Consider the following 18,190-nt stretch of genomic DNA (forward strand, 5'->3'; position numbering starts at 1 on the left):
CCTCTGATGGTTGGTGAGCAACTTGCCTTGCAAAATCAACCATATAAAACCCTTAAGTTTTTGGGGAATTTTTAATTTCCAAAGCCAAGACCAATTGCTCTTATTGCTATCATGCTCAGAAATAATATCATAAGCAGAAGCAATGGAGAAATCCCCAAAAATAGAACCTTTCCAAAGTGGAAAATCATGGAAATAAATAAACATGGGCCAGTGAAGTTTGAGGACATTAACAGCGGCCTCCTTCGGGAGTTTACTACTCACAATATGAGACTCTCAACCTCCCTCATCATCCATGAGGGTCTCAACTTTATCCATAGTCATCAGATTGTGGTTGGGATAAACTTCCGCAAAGCAATTATCGCCACACCACGAATCATACCATATAGATACAGAGGCATTGTCACCAATACTCCATTTAACACCTTTATTCAAAGTTTTCCTTGTTTGAAGAATGCCTTTCCAAACAAGGGATTTTCTATGATTCACAAAGGAGTTAAGAAAATCAGAATTATGTAAATACTTGGCTTTCAAAACCTTAACCTACAAGGCTTGCTTCCCTTTTAGAACTTTCCAACCAAGCTTCGAAAGAAGAGCAAGATTTTTGGGTCTAGCTTTACGAAAGCCAAGCCCACCAACTTTCTTGCTAGAACACACAGTGTTCCAATTAACCAAATGAATTTTTTTTTCTGGTTATCCACCTCACCCCATAAAAAATTTCTATTAATCCTATCCAGCTCCTTGCACACACTAATGGGAAGGTCCATCGTTTGCATGGTATAATTAGGAATAGTAGAACTAACAGATTGGATGAACGTTGCTTTACCTGCAAGAGACAAGAGGTTAGCTTTCCAACTAGTCAATCTAGATCGGAGTTTATCAAGATTATGGATAAAATGATCTTTGTTCACTCTTCTATGCATGAGGGGAATGCCCAAGAATTTTCCAAGATCCATAGTGAGGGGAATACCACAAAAATGACTAAGCATTCTAGCTCAAGCTTGACTTACATTCGGAGATATGAACATTTTAGACTTTTGAATATTCACTTTAAGCCCAGAACAAGAACCAAACTCCTCAAAAACTTCCATTATTGTTTGACAATTATGAGTATCAGCTTTGGCAAAGAGTAACAAGTCATCAGCCAAAAATAAATGGGATATAAGAGGCCCATTTCTTGAAGCTTTAACCCCTTTCCACAACCCATTATTCACCTTGGCAGTAATGAGGTGAGAAAGTGTTTCCATGTAGAGAAATAAAAGATAGGATGACAAAGGGTTTCCTTGTCTCAGGCCTTTAGCCAAAGGAAACTCATCGAGCCTTTCACCATTCCAAAGAATAGTAGAATTCATAGTAGTGACGCAATTCATAATAAGTTCCACCTAGTTGGCATTGAGATTAAGATCTAGAAGAGTTTCATGGAGAAACGTCCAAGACACATTATCATACGCCTTTTCAAGATCAATTTTGAAAATCAATCCCTCACTTACGCCCTGTTTAAAACAGAAAGTATGAATAATCTCTTGAGCAATAATAACATTATCGTTAGTGGAACGCCCTGGAATAAAGCTACTTTGATTAGGGCTAACAATTCTATCCAAAATGGGTCTTAAACGATTCACCAAAACCTTAGTAAGAGTTTTATACAAGACATTACAAAGGCTAATAGGCCTAAATTGTTTAATGGATTCTGGATTATCAACTTTGGGAATTAAAGTGATAAGGGTTTTATTTAGATCAGCAGGGATATTCTTAGAAAAAAAAGCAATTTCTAATAAAACCACAAACCGACTCACCCGCAATTTTCCCAATAAGAATGGTAGAAAACAGATTAAAACCCATCACACCTAGGGGCTTTAAAAGTCTTAATACCTTTCAAAGCTTTCCAAATCTCCATATTCGAAATAAATTTGTTTAAGCCAACATTATCTTCAGTAGAAAAATGGACATGAGATTTGACACCCCACTCTTGATTTGAAACTGTGACATTCGAGGTAAATAAATTGCGAAAAAAATTTTCTACATGGCTTTTAATCTCAACAGGATCAGAAATCCAAGATCCATCCTCACCTTTAAGAGAAGTAACTCTCATCTTCTTTCTTTTGGCCAAGGTAGACACATGAAAATAACGAGTGTTTCTCTCACCCTCACAAATCCAGTTAGTTCGAGATTTTTGAAACCAGAGAAGCTCCTCTTGATACAAGACAAGATTATAATCCTTATCAAGATTAGTCTCAAGAATATGTAGATTATGAGAATAATTATGAGATTGTGATTTTTGAATGCCCTCAATCCTCCATAAAATCCATTTTTTTTTTGCAAAAAATATTACCAAAAAATTCTTTATTCTAGCAAATAGCATTTTTAGTGACATTCAAGATGGCTTCCGGAAGAAGATTGTGGTCATTTAACCAAGAATTTCTAACAACCTCTCTAAAACTAAGGTCAGAAATCCAGGCCGCTTCAAACCTAAAGGGTCTAAGAAAGGTGTAACAACTCCAACCCATGATTAACATTAATCCACGCTTAATTATGCCTAATAAGACATTAAAGTGAAATTTTGCATCATATATTGCCTTATTTGTGTTTACATCTGTTTGACGTAGAAAGTTCTATTTATGTTTTCGTTTTGGTTTACGAATTGAAGGCCTTATCGGCATCCGATTCAGAAATTGACTTGATTTTTGTGTTAATTAGAATTTTTAGAATTTTGTGGTAGGTTTAATTAAAATTCGATTTGGAACGAAATAATTAGAATAATTAATGCTCATTTGATTAAGTGGTAAGCCAAGTTAGTTAGTCCACTAATCAAGCCTATATAAGGCTTCTATATGCATCCATACATTCTCATTTCATTCCCCCTTGAACTCCAAACGTGTGAGAGAAAGAGAGAGACTAAGAGAACAAGTGAAATTAACAAGGGAAAGAGGAGGATTGCTAGGATTGTTGGGAGTTGAAGAGAATTGTGAAGCTTAATCCTCTACACTAGTGAATTGAAAATTTAAGGTAAGAAATCAAGCCTTTAGTTGTGAACTTAGAGTGCTTAACACATGTATTCAAAAGAAGTAAGTGAATTGAGGCAAGAATTAAGCATAATGAAGTAGAAGAGTAGAGTATACATACATGCATGTGCATTACATTGCATTTCGAGCATGTTGTCTAAGAATTTATATTGTGCATGTTCATATTTTGGTTTTAGTTTAAGAAGTCACCATGTTTTTGAGTAGAACATCTTATTTGATCATGAATTGGAGACTTGGAATCTCATTCGTATCATGCATGTCATGGTCATGTTATGTTATTAAGGAATTGGGTTTTGTTTTGCATAATTGGCAAGTTTTTGGCTTGGGTTTTCCGAAATGATTTTGAATTCACCATGTTTTCCAATTTTACAAGAGTTTCCTCAAATTTTTGGCCCAAGAAACCATAATTTGCAGCTTTGGAATTGAGTATTGAGCTTGAGAGCAAATTTGGAAATTCCAGAATTCTGCTCCTATGCTCGAGCAACCACTCTGTGTCTTGCACCTCCACTTGAGCAACCAAAAGTTGGCCCAAGCGTAAAATGCATGCTCTCAGAAGTTTGCATGTTTTGCAGACTGCTCGAGCGACAAAAGTTGCGCTCGAGTGAAGGCATGAGTCTTACGCTTGAGCGAGTGTTGAGCGAGCATCGAGCAGAAAAACTAAGCAACCAGTACTTTTGCAGACCGCTCGAGCGAAGGAATGTGCACTCGAGCGACCACTCACATTTTGCATGTCTGCTTGAGTGAAGAAAGCTACGCTCAAGCGAGACCCCTGTTTTCAGCAATTTTTGTTAAGTGTTTTCAAGTACATTTTAGTATCCATATTGCGTCCTAGGTATTCCTAGGCCAAGATTAAGATACCATAATGAGGATAAGAAGTAGAAACACACCAAGATAATAAGGGATTAAATTAATGTTTTCAGATATGTAATTCAGTATATGTTCGTTCTGTAACTATATAGGTCATACGCTACAAGAAGCCTGATTTGCCCCTACTGTCTGTTACCTCAGAGCCATCTATTAATTGTGAGTAATAACTTTGTAATGCTATGTTCAATTTATAAATATTTTCTGAATGATACAAGATGATCTGTTTTCTGAAATGTATTTATGGCATTCTTAGCTTCAGATGACATCTGTAATCTGTTCTGTTATATCCCAATTATAGGTCAACTATACGTCTCATGAGCCAACTGTTATAGATCCTTATGTATACGTCTCCTTTATAGGCCAATTGTATGTCTCATGAGCCAATTGTACCGTCTTTATACACGTGAGTCAACTGTATGCCTTTATGGTCGTCCCTTTATGGGTCAACTGTTTCTGTTAGTTCTAATGAATGTACCATGTATGATTAACTGTAAATTCTGATATTGAATGTGAATGTGAATCTGTTTTTGTTATGAACTCTGATTTCTGAATATGATTATGAACCTATTTCTGTTAACTACTGAATTTTGTTTTCTGTAACTGTCATGGATAGCATTCATTAAAACCTTTTACTTTGTTTTTATTCATTGGGCTCCCGCTCACTATTTATATTATGTATCTAGGTGATCAGGCACGTGACCAAGGCCAAAGCTGATGGCCTAGAATTTCGTTTTGTCAATCACCCTTTGCACCTCCCGAGGAGGTTCCGAATCAAGTCAAGCCTTGTGGCAATGTTTTATGAACATGTAAAACTTTGTTTTTTGCTTAGGGTGTGAGTAGTTCTATTTGGTTATCTGTACATGGAGTGATGTATAATTACTGTATCTATGTGACGTCAAATGTATGTTTGTAAAAGTTTATAAAAATTATTTTTGCCTCATGTATGTCTACACAGCTTGATGGACGTTGTATTTTATATATTTGCTTTCGTAGCCCCTATTTATATATTATTCTGTTCAGAGGCCTTTGATAATCCAAGGATTACTAGTCGGTTATGACGCTAAACCCATAGGGGAAGGTTTGGGTCGTGACAAAAGGGGTTAGGAAGAGACATACCTCGAGTGTAGATAACCATAGGACAGTAATTTGAATATGTTCTGGGAAGGTTCTTCATCGCACCTTCAGGATAACTGACCCTCCATTCTGAATTGCAAACAGCCCGGTCAAGTCATTCCAGAGTATTGGCAAGGCCTTGTCTTCCATTAGACTAAATGAGATGAGGACCTGAGCACCCTAAGTCCATGAGATTGCACCTATTCATTCTTGCCACAAATTTGCGAGAATTAGTTTGGCTCTAAATCATAGAAACACTCATTTTTTCAGTGCTAGAAGCAATATCATTAAAATCTCCCGCTATCATCCAAGGCTCTGTCATGTTATCAGCTATGGCTTCAAGATTATCCCATAAAAGGGCCCTATTAACAGGATTAGGGCTTGTATAAACTGAAGAGAGAATCCACTCTGGATAGCTCTCCCTCTTGATTTTTGCATGAATGACTTGATCATTAGCTTCGAACACCCTCACTGTAACTTAAACTGGATCCCAAATCACCCAAATACCACCTCTTTTACTTGTGGGGTCAATGTGAGTTGAAGCAGTAAAATTCATCTTGTTAAAAAACATTCCTGTTGAATTGAATCCAGCTTTGGTTTCCATGAGTACAATGATAGACGGTTTATAGATTTTCACCTACTCTTTCATAGTTCTTCTAAAAATTTTGTTACCAGCACCTCTACAGTTCCAAACAAGGACCTTCATGGAAAAGGATTTAGGGTGGTTTGGTAGTGGGACATAATCAGGTGTCCCTAAAATCTTTCGCACTCTCAAGCGATCCTTGACCATTGGCTGAGAAGGACTCACCTTGACTATGTTGTTCACTGAGCCGTAAGGATTCGCAGCCCTATGTTCTATCACCAGTTTGGCTTCTTCTATTTACCAATCGACAGCGATGTGGTGAAATACTTCATTCTCTGGATCTATGGCAAGATATATCGAGTTGTAGTTCACCTTGTGGATTTCTTCGTAGTTGTGTCCCATTATCTTCTTCAGATGAGCTTTCCTTCTTCTCCATTTGAGAAATATTGGCTCTGTTTCTCTCAGGTATAAAAGTTGGTTTCTATGTAATAAGATCTAATTTTCCTTTGTTTTTAACTCGGTCAGGAAGCTGTGCACTTTGACTTTCACTTCCATCCGAATTTTGGATCATGATCATAATATCTTCTGAGCCTTGTTCAGCTGACTGCAACGTATTGAATGGGTTTGAGACTGTGATGGGAGTAGTTTCCATAGACTGAGTATTGTCACTTCCTAGAGGTATAGCACATGGGTTTACAGTAAGGGTATTGGAATTCTCACCCACTATCAACATCTTTTCCAAAGGGGTTGAAATCTTACCAAATGAAAGCATGTGTGGGCTTGATTTTTATCAGTCTGCTCCATGGGCCTCAGGCCCCCTCTTATTTGGTTGGCATTTTGAGGCCTTTTACCTAATTTATTATTTTCTCTACCCCTCCCCAAATGGCGAGGTCTTTTGTATTTCTTTTTAACCAACATCCGAGGCCTAAAACCTTCATTGGATAATTCGGTCGGCCCATTAGCAGAAGGCCCAGCAGCAGAAATGCTTGACTGTTGCTCCGAGTCCACAACGGTTACTTTTTCAAATCCGTCGGCCAAAACGTTAGCCGGATCTTTGGTTTTCACCGGAGAAGTATTACACAATTCTTTTTGATGGCCCGCTCTACCATAGTTGAAACAAATGGAATGGAGGTGTTCATATTCAACAACATAAGAGTATTTACCAATTGAGTAATAAGAAATGAGGGGTTTACTAAGATCCATCTTGATACAAACCCAGACATATTTGCCTCTAGAAGATGTAGCAGTGTTAATGTCAATTTTCAAAGGTTTGCCCAAACTTTTAACAATATGGTATAGAATTTTTTTCATTGTAGTATTCAATTGGAAGTTGAGGAAATCTTACGCATAGTGCCGTGGAAATTTCTTTGGCTGCTAAAGGCTTAAAATCGTGCTTCCATTTTTGGACAGTAAGATAATGGTCAAAGATGATCCAAGGCCCTCCAGTGGAGACCCTAGTACAATCTTCCTTCATCTGGAATTTGATGAGAAAGAAACCAAAACCCAGTTCAATAGCTTCAAAATCCCCTTGGAGATCCCAAGCCCTCTTTAGTTTGTAAACCAATAACTTATACCTAATATTTCGCCCCAAAAGTTTAACAATCAAACATCATTTCCAAGGTCTTCTGATTTTGTGGAGGAGTGATTTAGGAATTTTTATCTTCGGTATCCCATTACCTTTCAATTCTAGATCCTCCATTAATACTTCTTCATCTCTGTCTTCACCATCATTATCAAACTTATCATCATCTACATCCAAATTTTCCAAGTCCTCATCGAACTCTTTTTCGTTGAGTCTTCGCTCGATGAGTGCTTCCTTGAAGGATTTGGTGTTTGAAACAAGTGAGGCTTTGGATTTGTCCAACATGGTATCATCATCACCATTCTCCGAGCTCTTGATCTTTTTAGTACTCTGGATTAGATGATCTTCTTCTTCCTTACTGAGAAGAGGGGAGTTACCGTTGAGATTTGCAGAGCTCTTTGAGTTCGCCATAGCTTCGTTCCGTTAGGGCTTTGTTGTTAGCATATGCCGGGTATCATATACACCTTGTAATTATAGAAAAAAATAACATAACTCCATACTTTCTAAATCATAACTGAAAAAATAAAAGTTATAACCAAATATATGAAAATAAGCAAGTACTTTAAAAAAATGAAAAAAGAAAAAAAAGAGAATTCTATTATACACATTCTATATTATATCACTACAACAAAATGCACATTTGGCGACCAAAATTGGCGACTAAAAAAAATTTAGTCGCCAAAAGTTACAAAATTGGCGACCAAAAATTGTTTTAGTCGGTAAAAGTGTCCATATGTTCTTCTCTTATTTTTTTCCTGAAATAATGTTATATATACCAACTAGTGTATTAACTAGTCCATATGTTCTTCTCTTTTTTTCATTTTATTTTTTTTAAATTTTCAATTCCATCTAGTCTAATAGGATCCAAAATAGAATTTTTTTTTTAATAAAAATACTAAAGACAAAAAAAGTCAACAAAAAAGTTATTAAAAAAGCAATTGCCAAACACAACCTTAGTGTCTATTCTTTTTTCCAAAGGCCCAAAATGTATTCAATTTAGTAGATGTATGATTTTCGTCTTATTTGTTAAAGTTTCAGTTTGAATTTCATGGTTGATTTGATTCGTTTGGTTTGTGGAATTAATGGGGAATGAATAGAAATTGTAATTTGGGTAAAAAATGAATAAGATCTGGGCTGTTCTATATACGAGTTCAAAGTCTGTCATTACCAGCGAGTTGAGTAGCAAACTATTAAATATCAAAGCTTTAGTGATTGAAATATGCACTTGAGTGTAGAGATTACATAGTAGCAAACTCTTTGACTTGTGGCTGTTGAGTAATGTTTGTAGACTATTTGCAGACCATGTTCAAGACAATAATAAAGAAAAAAGAGAGGGATATTGGATAGATAGACATTAGGACAGAAAGTAGCTGAGGAAGATCCAGTGTCGGAATGAGAGTCTCCGAAATTGAATATTGCAGGAAACTTGCAGTTTTTTTTTTTTTTTTGGATCAGGAAAAAAGAAACTTTATTAATGGAATAAACAAGTACAAAGTACAAAGTAAATTACATCAATAAAGAAAAGCGGAGTGCAAAAGCATCACAACGAGCTAAATCATCCCAACTAGGTTGGTACCAAAAAGCCCATCCTATCATTTGCTAGCAACTCCAGAGTTGGTGAGAGACCAACCAACAGACATTCAGCCATTCATCTAGGACAGACCAACCCACACCATACCCCAACACAGTTAATCAGCCATCCTACCATTTACTAGCACCTAAGCATAACCTACCATTAAAGGGGAGATTTGGAAGTTGAGAAAAATGAAAGAATGGTTTTGGGTGCAGAAATCCAAAGTAAACTGGGCTTTAAAAGGAGATAGGAATACTAGATATTTCCATATCATGGCTACAAAGAGGCTGAGTAGAAACCTGATGGATTCCATTATCAAGGGTACTTCTTACAACAAACCTATAGAAATGAAACGGGAAATTGCAAGGTATTTTGGTGAGGCATTTGCAGAAAATTGGAAATTTAGACCAAAGATTGGTAGAGCTTTTAGGTCAATTGAACCTTATCAAGCTGAGTTGATGGTGAAAGAGTTTTCTGAATCAGAAATACGGGCTACCATTAAGGAGTGTGATGGGAATAAAGCCCCTCGGAAGAGAATCTTCACGTGGCAGCGACAGTTCACTAGCTGTGTCAGTAGTTAATGAGACGTGCTATGAAGTGGGAGACCTAAGAGTAACTGGGATAGGTCTGGGAAAAGAGGAAGGCATGCACAGGGTTTTGATTCAGAACAATAAGAGGGGCAGTAATAGTGTTACAGGGTGTGGGCCTTCTGTGGGCTTTATGAAGAGCATAAGCAATTCGGATCTGCACAAGCCCAACATTAATTTAAATGTGATGTTGGACCAAGCCAAGTTCAAGGGATTAATTAGAGGTCTGAACCACATAAGAAGTGAATGAAACAGGATGAAGCCCAAATCACAAAATATCAATCACCAGCCCAGCTATCCATTGAGGAGATTGTAGGCCCAATGGGATCAAATAAGCAACTGAGTCCGTGGTTCAGGAAACTTGCAGTTTCTTGAACCATTACTAGTACTATTACTATTATTACTGTCAGCAACCACCAATGTGAAAAACAACAACCCAAGTGCCCAAATTGACAACCTAGACTCCATGGTTAAGGTTGCCTTAGCAGCAACCTTCTCTCTCTCTCTCTCTCTCTCTCTCTCTCTCTCTATTAGTTCAAAATGGAAGAAAAGTTGCACGTGACAGCCCACTTGCTTGCTCAAGATCAATCATATATATATATATATATATATGTAGAAATACACATGCATGCATGCCAGGAATGAGAATTTTAAGGTGGTAGATCCACAAATTAAGGTTTGTTTGTGGGTACTTGGTTACCAAAAAGTAGGAATTTATAGAAGTTTTCCATGACATAAGAAGCATACTAGAGATGTTGAAACTAAGATTTCATTATATTTTTAGTTATCAAAGTATGAATTTTGTCATTTTGGTATTGGAGGTTTCAAAGTTATCAAAGTTATTTCATTATATTTTTAGTTATCAAAGTTATCAAATTAAGATTTCATTATATTGTTATTCATTCAGCAGATTCAACAGGTTCATATTCCAACCTTCACATATTAGGGTTTTGCATTCAAAAATTAGGCAATGATGTTTTAGAAAATGATGGTAAACTCTTAACTCTAAATGATGTATTATATTTAGAAAATGATGTTTTATTGTTTGCCTTATACATGGCCAATGTGCATCTCTGACTCGGCCTCATATCCATTAAACTTGTTCCCTTATTTCTTATGTAGTTTCTACTGATGTGAAAATATTTATGCTAGGCATCCTCTTCTCTTTTGAGTGGCCAAAACAAATATGCTTTAGAGACATTAGAGCAACTATTTGCACAAAATAAAAGTAGCTTGGATGTCCAATCCTTATGGTAAACTCTTAACTTTTCAACAAAATAGCTTCATCAAGGACATAATTATTTTTGGGATCCTTCTGCGGCTGGTTACTTGGCAGTGGAGTTGCTTGGTATTTTTGGGATCCTATCCTCTGTTTTCTATTTCAGTGCAGGTGTTGGTTTTGTTCTTTTATTGTAGGCTGGGTTGAGGTGGGGGAGTTTGCTTGCTTTGTTTGTTTTCTTTGGTGTTGGTTCCTCACCAACCATTGCTTTATTGATGTATGTTTTGTATGATTGTTGCTATCAATAAAGTTGTTCTTTTTTGGCTGATCCAATTTTTTTTTTAAAAGATAAATGGTATTCATTTCATTGCTGCTGCATTTTAGTCAGTAACCTCTCTCTCTCTCTCTCTCTCTCTCTCTCTCTCTCTCTCTCAATCTGTCTATGTATGTATTGGGTTTTTTGAAATCTACACTTGTCAAGCTCTTTATTGAAAAGAAATGGTGAATTCGGGTTTTGGATTTTTAGAGATATGTTACATTATGGCCTATAGATTTTAGGTTTTGGATTTTGATTTGGTCTACATTTTAATTTCGATATTTCGGACTTCTATTTGTGTTTCTTAATCAAACATTGAATCTAATCGCATTAACTTCTCCAGTTTTTTTTGAAAATTTTACATACGTACTTGTGAATATATGTGAATGTGTGCCCTGTTCTGGTTCAAGATTGACAACTTGTGGACTTATAAAGCATCTCCATCACCCACAGAGTGCACGGGTGTGTGCTGGGAGCTCAAGAGGTGATGTAAATCACTTTGACTCAAGAGATAATCAATTAGGAACTCTAGGTAAGGATTACATGCTTGATTGTTGTAGATTAATTATCTAATAATTAAAATCAAGAAATGATTAGGCTCAATTTCATGTAATTGGAAAGAAATTAGGTTTAATTTGCATGTCATATTGGTAAATTAGAAAGAAGATGAAGAAATTGAGTTAGGTTTAAAAACAAAAATTAAAGGAATTAAGAATTTGTTTGATTTTGGCTCTAAATTCGTACCGTGTAAGATATATTTTGCAGCTGCCGTGGACAAATTCTTTACTATTCCATGCTGGTGTTGAATTTGTGTAGGTCACAGCACATGACAAAGCCCAGAAATACAAATAAGTTGATATTTTTGTTTCACTAAACTAGAATTGAGTTGTATCTGTTCTATTTGTTGGGTGGAAATTGACTCCCTAATAATTTTTGGGTTGTTCATGATAGCAGACAGAAACTTAGTAACACAACACGATCTTTTTCCAGGTGGAAGGGTTTTGCTTAGGACATGGGAAATATGATCTATTTCCTTAAATTGTCATCAGTTGCATGATTTTCATTGTGAATGGTAACATTCTAATAATTATTAAACTACTCCAATGTTGTCCTAATTTATTAAATTGTTTTATAAGTGACGTTATCCTGAAATGTCATAATTGTTATAATTGTCAGTTACTAAATTGTCATAATTGTTATAATTTGCAGAGTATAATATATCAGAATTATTAATTTTATAATTGTTATAATTTGAAATGTCAATTTTATTGAATAAGTGCTAATGGTTTTTTATTTTATATTTTATACAGGTTGCTTTTGCATGGGCTATTGTGGATTTTGTGTACAAAGAGCATTTGTTCTGTATTCTGTATATGGAAGACATTTATTTTTGTACAATCCTTTGTTTTGGAAATCCAGTGTTTTTATATTTAATATTTAATTTAGATGAATTATACTTGGTTAGTATGGATTTATATGATATTTGGAATATGATGTTACAAGTTAAAGTTTTTGGATAGTTGATAATGAAATGTGTATTTTTGATAATGGATTTAGATTATAATTGATAGATATATTATTTTGTGTATGTACAGGTTACAGGTTGCATTGATAATGGAATGCATACAATTTAGAAATTAATAAAAAAAAATATTCAATTTGTACATTTTAAAAAAATTAATAAATAGAGCTTTTGCCGATTAAACATTTAGTAGCCAAAAAATATAAAGGGAATTTGTTGGCGACTAAACAGTTAGTAGTCAAAAAAAATGAAAGTTTTTGGCGACTAAAAAATTAGTAGCTAAAAAGGAGCACTATGATTTTAGCAACTAAAAAATTGGTAGCCAAAAAGGTATGTCACATTTTTAGTGACTAAATATTTCAGTCGCTAAAACAAAAAAGCACATTTGTTGAAAACTTTGGCGACTAAAAATTTAGTCGTCAATTGTTGACTTTTAGCGACTAAAAAAATTAGTTGCCAATACCTTTCCTTTTAGCGACTAATTATTTAGTCGCCAATTTAGGACTTTCGGCGGCTAAAAATGTTTTAGTTGCCAATACTTTTCCCAACAATCTTCTTTCAACCAAGCCGGCGACCAAACTATTCAGTCGGGAAAACTTTTTAGCAACTAAAAATTTGACTTTTGGCAACAAAAAGTTTAGTCGCCAAAAATATAATTTCTTGTAGTGTATGTACTTTTAGTTGTCATTTTCGGACATTTGGTTATAATTTAATCAAACATATTATCACTAGTATGGTATTAGTATATAACTCAATTCAACAATATCATAAAGACCCCATCCATATTCATCAAGAGTAACAGTTTGACTTCAATTTCTTATTCAAAAAACTAGATAACAAGTTGCAAAAATTAGGGGTTTTTTGTTGGGTAGACCACTTTTACGGGCTATTCGTCCGTATCCATTCACCCCCCATCCTCTCCCATAAGAATTCTTGATTATCCAGTAAAACTTCTCGTATTTCTCGTCATAGCCAAATCCTACAATGAGGACGGCATGCTTACCAATCTTCCTTTTCTTGCATCTCAGATAATTTTCGGACCCTTCATAAATGCCCTGTATATAATAATAAAAGAAAAGAAAAAAAAAACAGTGAAATTTTTTTGTAAATAGTATTTAATGACATTATATAATAAAAATTAAATAAATTTACCCCCTTTGAGTTCACTGAATTCTCGAGTCAGGAGTACTCCTCCCGCCACCGGCTGCTGCTTCACTGCCTTGAGAATTTGTGTTTCATTCGTAGGATCTATCGTAATAAGCTCACTAATGCGTATTGAACCTAACTTCTAATAAAAAATAAAAATTAGGTTAAGTGTTAAATTCTTATAATATATATATATATATATATTAAAATATAAAATATATTACCTCCTGTTCATTCTTAGGTCTGCAACAACATTTAGTTCCAACAAAAGGATATTCGCTTTCCATTCTAACTCCATTTGTTTCGATATAATTAAAAACCTTTTTCAGCGAATATGTGTAACATACTGTTTTTTCTTCCATGCAGCAATCTAAGAGCTCTTGGGAGGAAAGTTCAGGGAGATCCTGTTTGCATATAATGCTAAAACCTGCTGCAACAGCTTCAGCAGCAACAATTGCCCAACACATGTCTAAGAAAAAATAATATGTAACCTTAGCAACTATATAACAAACTAATTCATTAACATCTCAAATTGTAAAGCTTTAATGAATAAATAAGTTAAATTCCCTAACTGCATGGCCAAGTAATAAACACCTCTAATGGAAGAGTTTATACACTAGACCCCAAAAAACTAACTCCCAACATTTCTGGAATTTAATGAGAGACAACGGTTATTGTTGCGGTATACCCATATATGCATGGACGAATCCAAGATTCAAATTTTAGGGCAAAATCAAATGTAATATTTCATCGAAAACTGTATTATAAAAATTATAAATTTTGATTTATATCAACAAAAAAAAGAGTAAATAATATTACTATTAACCGAACATTTATAATTGATAAAAAAAATATAATTGGGCATATTTCTTTTATGTGCATTAACTTAACAAAAATAGTAATTATTATTATTTCTAAATCTACTAAAGTTAACTATCTGAAAATGTTATAATCATGATTTTTTTTAGTGTAATCACTATTTTTTTTTATATCAAATAACTTGTTACAAAGTCATCTTACAATCTATTACACCAGTTTAATTTTGAAAATTTTCATAATTGAATATATATATATATATATATTTATGAGTAAAGTGATAAATTGCTTCAATAAATGGTTTATGAATTCAATTTTAAGAATGCCATGTTGAACATAGAGAATCTAATTCCTTGGTAGGAATCTAATTCCTACAGAGTAAAAAAAAAGTTCGTTCGCAATCGCCCGTCACGCCATAGGAACTAGAGAGAGGTGAGTCTCTCTAATCGTTAACGGCATCCAATCACTGTTTCAAAGTCACCATCGTTAGCAGCGACTAATCAGACTGTCAAATATACCATCCATCATCATTCGAGTAAGGCTTTTAGCATTCTCTCTGACCTTCTAATTTCATCTGGGTTTTGTGATTTAGGGGAAGCCAAGAGTAGCTGGTCCTGTTTATAGACTAGTTTATCTATCTGTGTGTCTTTTCTCTTTCTCTCTGTTGTTGGTTTCTCACCAACTGGCGCTTGAAGCTTTTTCCTAGCTCTAAACTCCTCTTTATTGATGTAATATTTCATACTTTGTATATTTCATCAATAAAGATTTTGTTTTTGCCGATCAAAAAAAAAAAAAGAGTAGCTTGTCCTGTTTTTCCTAGCAAAAAAGTTTTCACACTCCACAAGTTCGATAAAATGCTTCAATGAAAATGTAATGGCACAAGGAGGAAATAGAGGCTAGATTCCGATAATGAGGCAGTGGGAAAGAGGTGGAGCTCAAAGGTAAGAAAGATAAGCATGGACTGTTCACTGTATTTGTAGATAATGTACCTTCAACTATGGATATTCAAACTCTTCACACAATGTGGCATAATTAAAAAATATCTTTATACCCTTCAAAAGAAGGACAGTGTCAAACTCTAGATTTGGTTTTGTGAGGTTCGATTGCCCTGTAGCAGCAGGCGTCGCCATCCAAAAAGCGAATGGACTGGTGGTAGATGAAAAGGTGCTAGAAGTTAAAAAAGCTACCAATGTCAGGAGCAACAGAGATGATCAGAGCAGGAGAAGACCTCATACCATCAGAAGACCTCCTGAAACTAACAAAAACAAGGGTGATGTTTCATATACAGGCCTAAGATCGTTCACTGAAGTATTAAAATGGGACATACCCACTGTGGCAGGAAAAACAAGTTTGACCATAAAAGCCAATGAAGAAGGTCATGGATAGCTCCGTGATAGTGCAATAGTCAGGCTTAATACTGAATGCTCTACTATTACCATTGAAAATGTCCTGAAGGAGAAAGGGTTGGATCAGGTAATGGTTAGAAAAAGGGGAGGACGAGATATAGTATAACCTTCAAATCTCAAGATGAGCTAAAATCAAATATTTGCAATATCAAAGAATGGTTTAAGAATTGGAGTCAGTTTGTGGTAGAATGGAAGCCAGGATTCTATCTCAAACAAGAGAGGTGTGTGGTTAAGGTGTTATGGCATACCTTTAAATCTCTGGAATAGGGACACACTCAACAATATTGGAAGCATTTGTGGTATTGTTCTAAGCATGGATGAAGATATTTGTCAACTAAAGTCCTTCTCCCATACTAGAATCAGAGTGGCTACATCTTGCATGCAGATTATTAACAAAACTATATTTTTAGAGTGCAAGGGTAAACTACATCCCATTCTTGTGTGTGAAGATCATTTAGCAGATTTTAGTAACATGAAGCATAATGGCTTGGAAGAGTGCAGCTCCAACGAAATCTGTGGCAGTGGCATCGAAGAAACAATTCTAGAGGAGTGCTACATGGAGAAGGAGGTAAAAAGTGTGATGAAGGTAAACACAGTTGTTGAGGAGTCAAGATGTGATGGAGGTTTTAGTAGAGAAAAGGAAGTATATACCGAATAGGTAGAACAGAGGACAGGGCCTAGTGATTGTCATTTGGGAGAGGAGGTAAACACAGTTGTCAAGGAGACCATAATGGAGGAGTCAGTGCACAGCCCAAAAATTAATGTTGAGCAAGTCTTTACTCCTAGTTTTATTAGAAGCTTTAGTGGATCTAGAGATGGGCTTGGGCATGACATCAATCTTGAAGTGGATTTGGCCCAAGCACCAAGTAAGAATTTAAATGGAAAGGGTGTTCTGAGCCTAAATCATTCAGAATTAGGTAGGCAACCTGCTTCTGTCCCGAAACTCTTGCGAAATGAGAAGAAAAAAAGAAAGAAGAATGTTCAACTAGAGGGGTTCACCAGTTCTGCTAGATTTCATGGGCATAAAGCTGCAGCAGTCAGCAAGTACACCTCTAAGTCTGTTATCTTCAGACCAGTAGCAGTTGCGATAGCCCATTCAAATCTGTTTGAGGGTGTTACTAGCCCGAGCAACCTTCTCCTCAATGAAGCTAAGGCCACTTTACAATTGGGTAAATCTCTTGGCATCAATTTCAATGGGAAATAAGATGATGTTCTGAATAAGATTATTGAACTAGAACTAAATGACAAAAAGAGATCCAAATATGAGAGATAAGTCTAAGAAGGAAGTAGGATGGCAACAAGTAAGCAACTCTGGAGCATTTGGCTAGTGGCAACTAGTTGTTAAGCTAGTATTTGGGTGGTGGCAACAAGTGTTTGTGATCCTGTGAGCTAGTGTACTATACCTGGTTTTCCTTTTTCTCAATTTTTCTTTCTCATCCTTATGATGTATTCACATATGTAATGTATGATTTCGTCATTAATAAAGATTTTCTTTGCTGATCAAAAAAAAATTTGTTGAACATAGACAATATTTTCATTTCCAGACAATATTTTTATTTCCGGACAATATTCTTATTTCTAAAGAATTAATGAAAATCAATGAATGAAAAATAAGGTGTATAAGCAAATTAAAATGTGAATTAGAAGGGGGGGGAAATGACATATAAACAGAAAACAAGAATAGTAATAAATAAGAACAAATAAACAAATTACAAAAATTTAATAAACAACACATATAACAAATAAAATATATTTGTAAGACTAAGGGGTTGTTTACGATAAATTAAATAAGTGCACTTTTTGACTTTTTATGAAATATGGGTTGGGTATGGGTCGAGTTTGAAGTGATGTGGTAGAGAGGTGATGTGACTTAAATAGGATAGTGACTTTTTGACCTTTTTAAGTTATGTCAAACCAAGCCTAAATTTAATTATTTAGTCATTATGGTGACGCACATGATATGTCAATATGAATTGTGGATGTAATAAGATTATAGTTCCATATATTAAATCATATGTTATTATTTAATTGGTCAATAGATGGAGTAATTTCTAGGTTTGCTAATTTGATGGACAAGTGGAGTTATATTTGTATTAGAAAATTGGTTCTCTCTCTACCTATAAAAGTATATTTAGATCGTCCGTTAATCATTTTGAATATAACCTATTCTATGTGGCAATATAAATTATAGATTTAATAAGATTATAATTCCATATCTTAATTGGTCAATAGATGGAGGAGTTTTCAAGTTTGCTACTTTGATGGGCAAGTGGAATTATAATTATATTAGAAAACTGATTCTCTTTCTACCTATAAAAGCATATTTAGATCACCCGTTAATCATTATAAATATAACCTATTCTTAAGAGAGTTTCATCAAAATGGCACTCTAGTTAGTGGTTTAAGTAGCTTTTTCATTGCTCTAATCCCAAAAGTAGAT

At 35.0% G+C, this 18,190-nt stretch overlaps 1 protein-coding gene and 1 long non-coding RNA gene across 2 annotated transcripts; one reads left to right on the top strand and one right to left on the bottom strand.

The window, feature by feature from the left end:
* Nucleotides 1-7,929: 7,929 nt before the first annotated feature.
* Nucleotides 7,930-12,377, top strand: LOC145820679 (uncharacterized). Its single transcript, XR_014362699.1, has 2 exons — nucleotides 7,930-11,932; nucleotides 12,171-12,377. It is a non-coding gene; the product is annotated as an uncharacterized LOC145820679 (long non-coding RNA).
* Nucleotides 12,378-13,203: 826 nt separating this feature from the next.
* LOC145819459 (papaya proteinase 4-like) lies at nucleotides 13,204-13,995 on the bottom strand. Its single transcript, XM_082913457.1, has 3 exons — nucleotides 13,753-13,995; nucleotides 13,572-13,670; nucleotides 13,204-13,437 (listed from the first exon to the last, which is right to left on the bottom strand). Exons 1-3 carry the CDS (start codon nucleotides 13,993-13,995, stop codon nucleotides 13,204-13,206), a joined length of 576 nt encoding a protein of 191 aa, XP_082769583.1.
* Between the last annotated feature and the right edge of the window lie 4,195 nt (nucleotides 13,996-18,190).

Source organism: Camellia sinensis, chromosome 2 (genome assembly GCF_055761805.1).
Source record: "Camellia sinensis isolate YWXY chromosome 2, ASM5576180v1, whole genome shotgun sequence".
NCBI classification, from domain to species: Eukaryota; Viridiplantae; Streptophyta; class Magnoliopsida; order Ericales; family Theaceae; genus Camellia; species Camellia sinensis.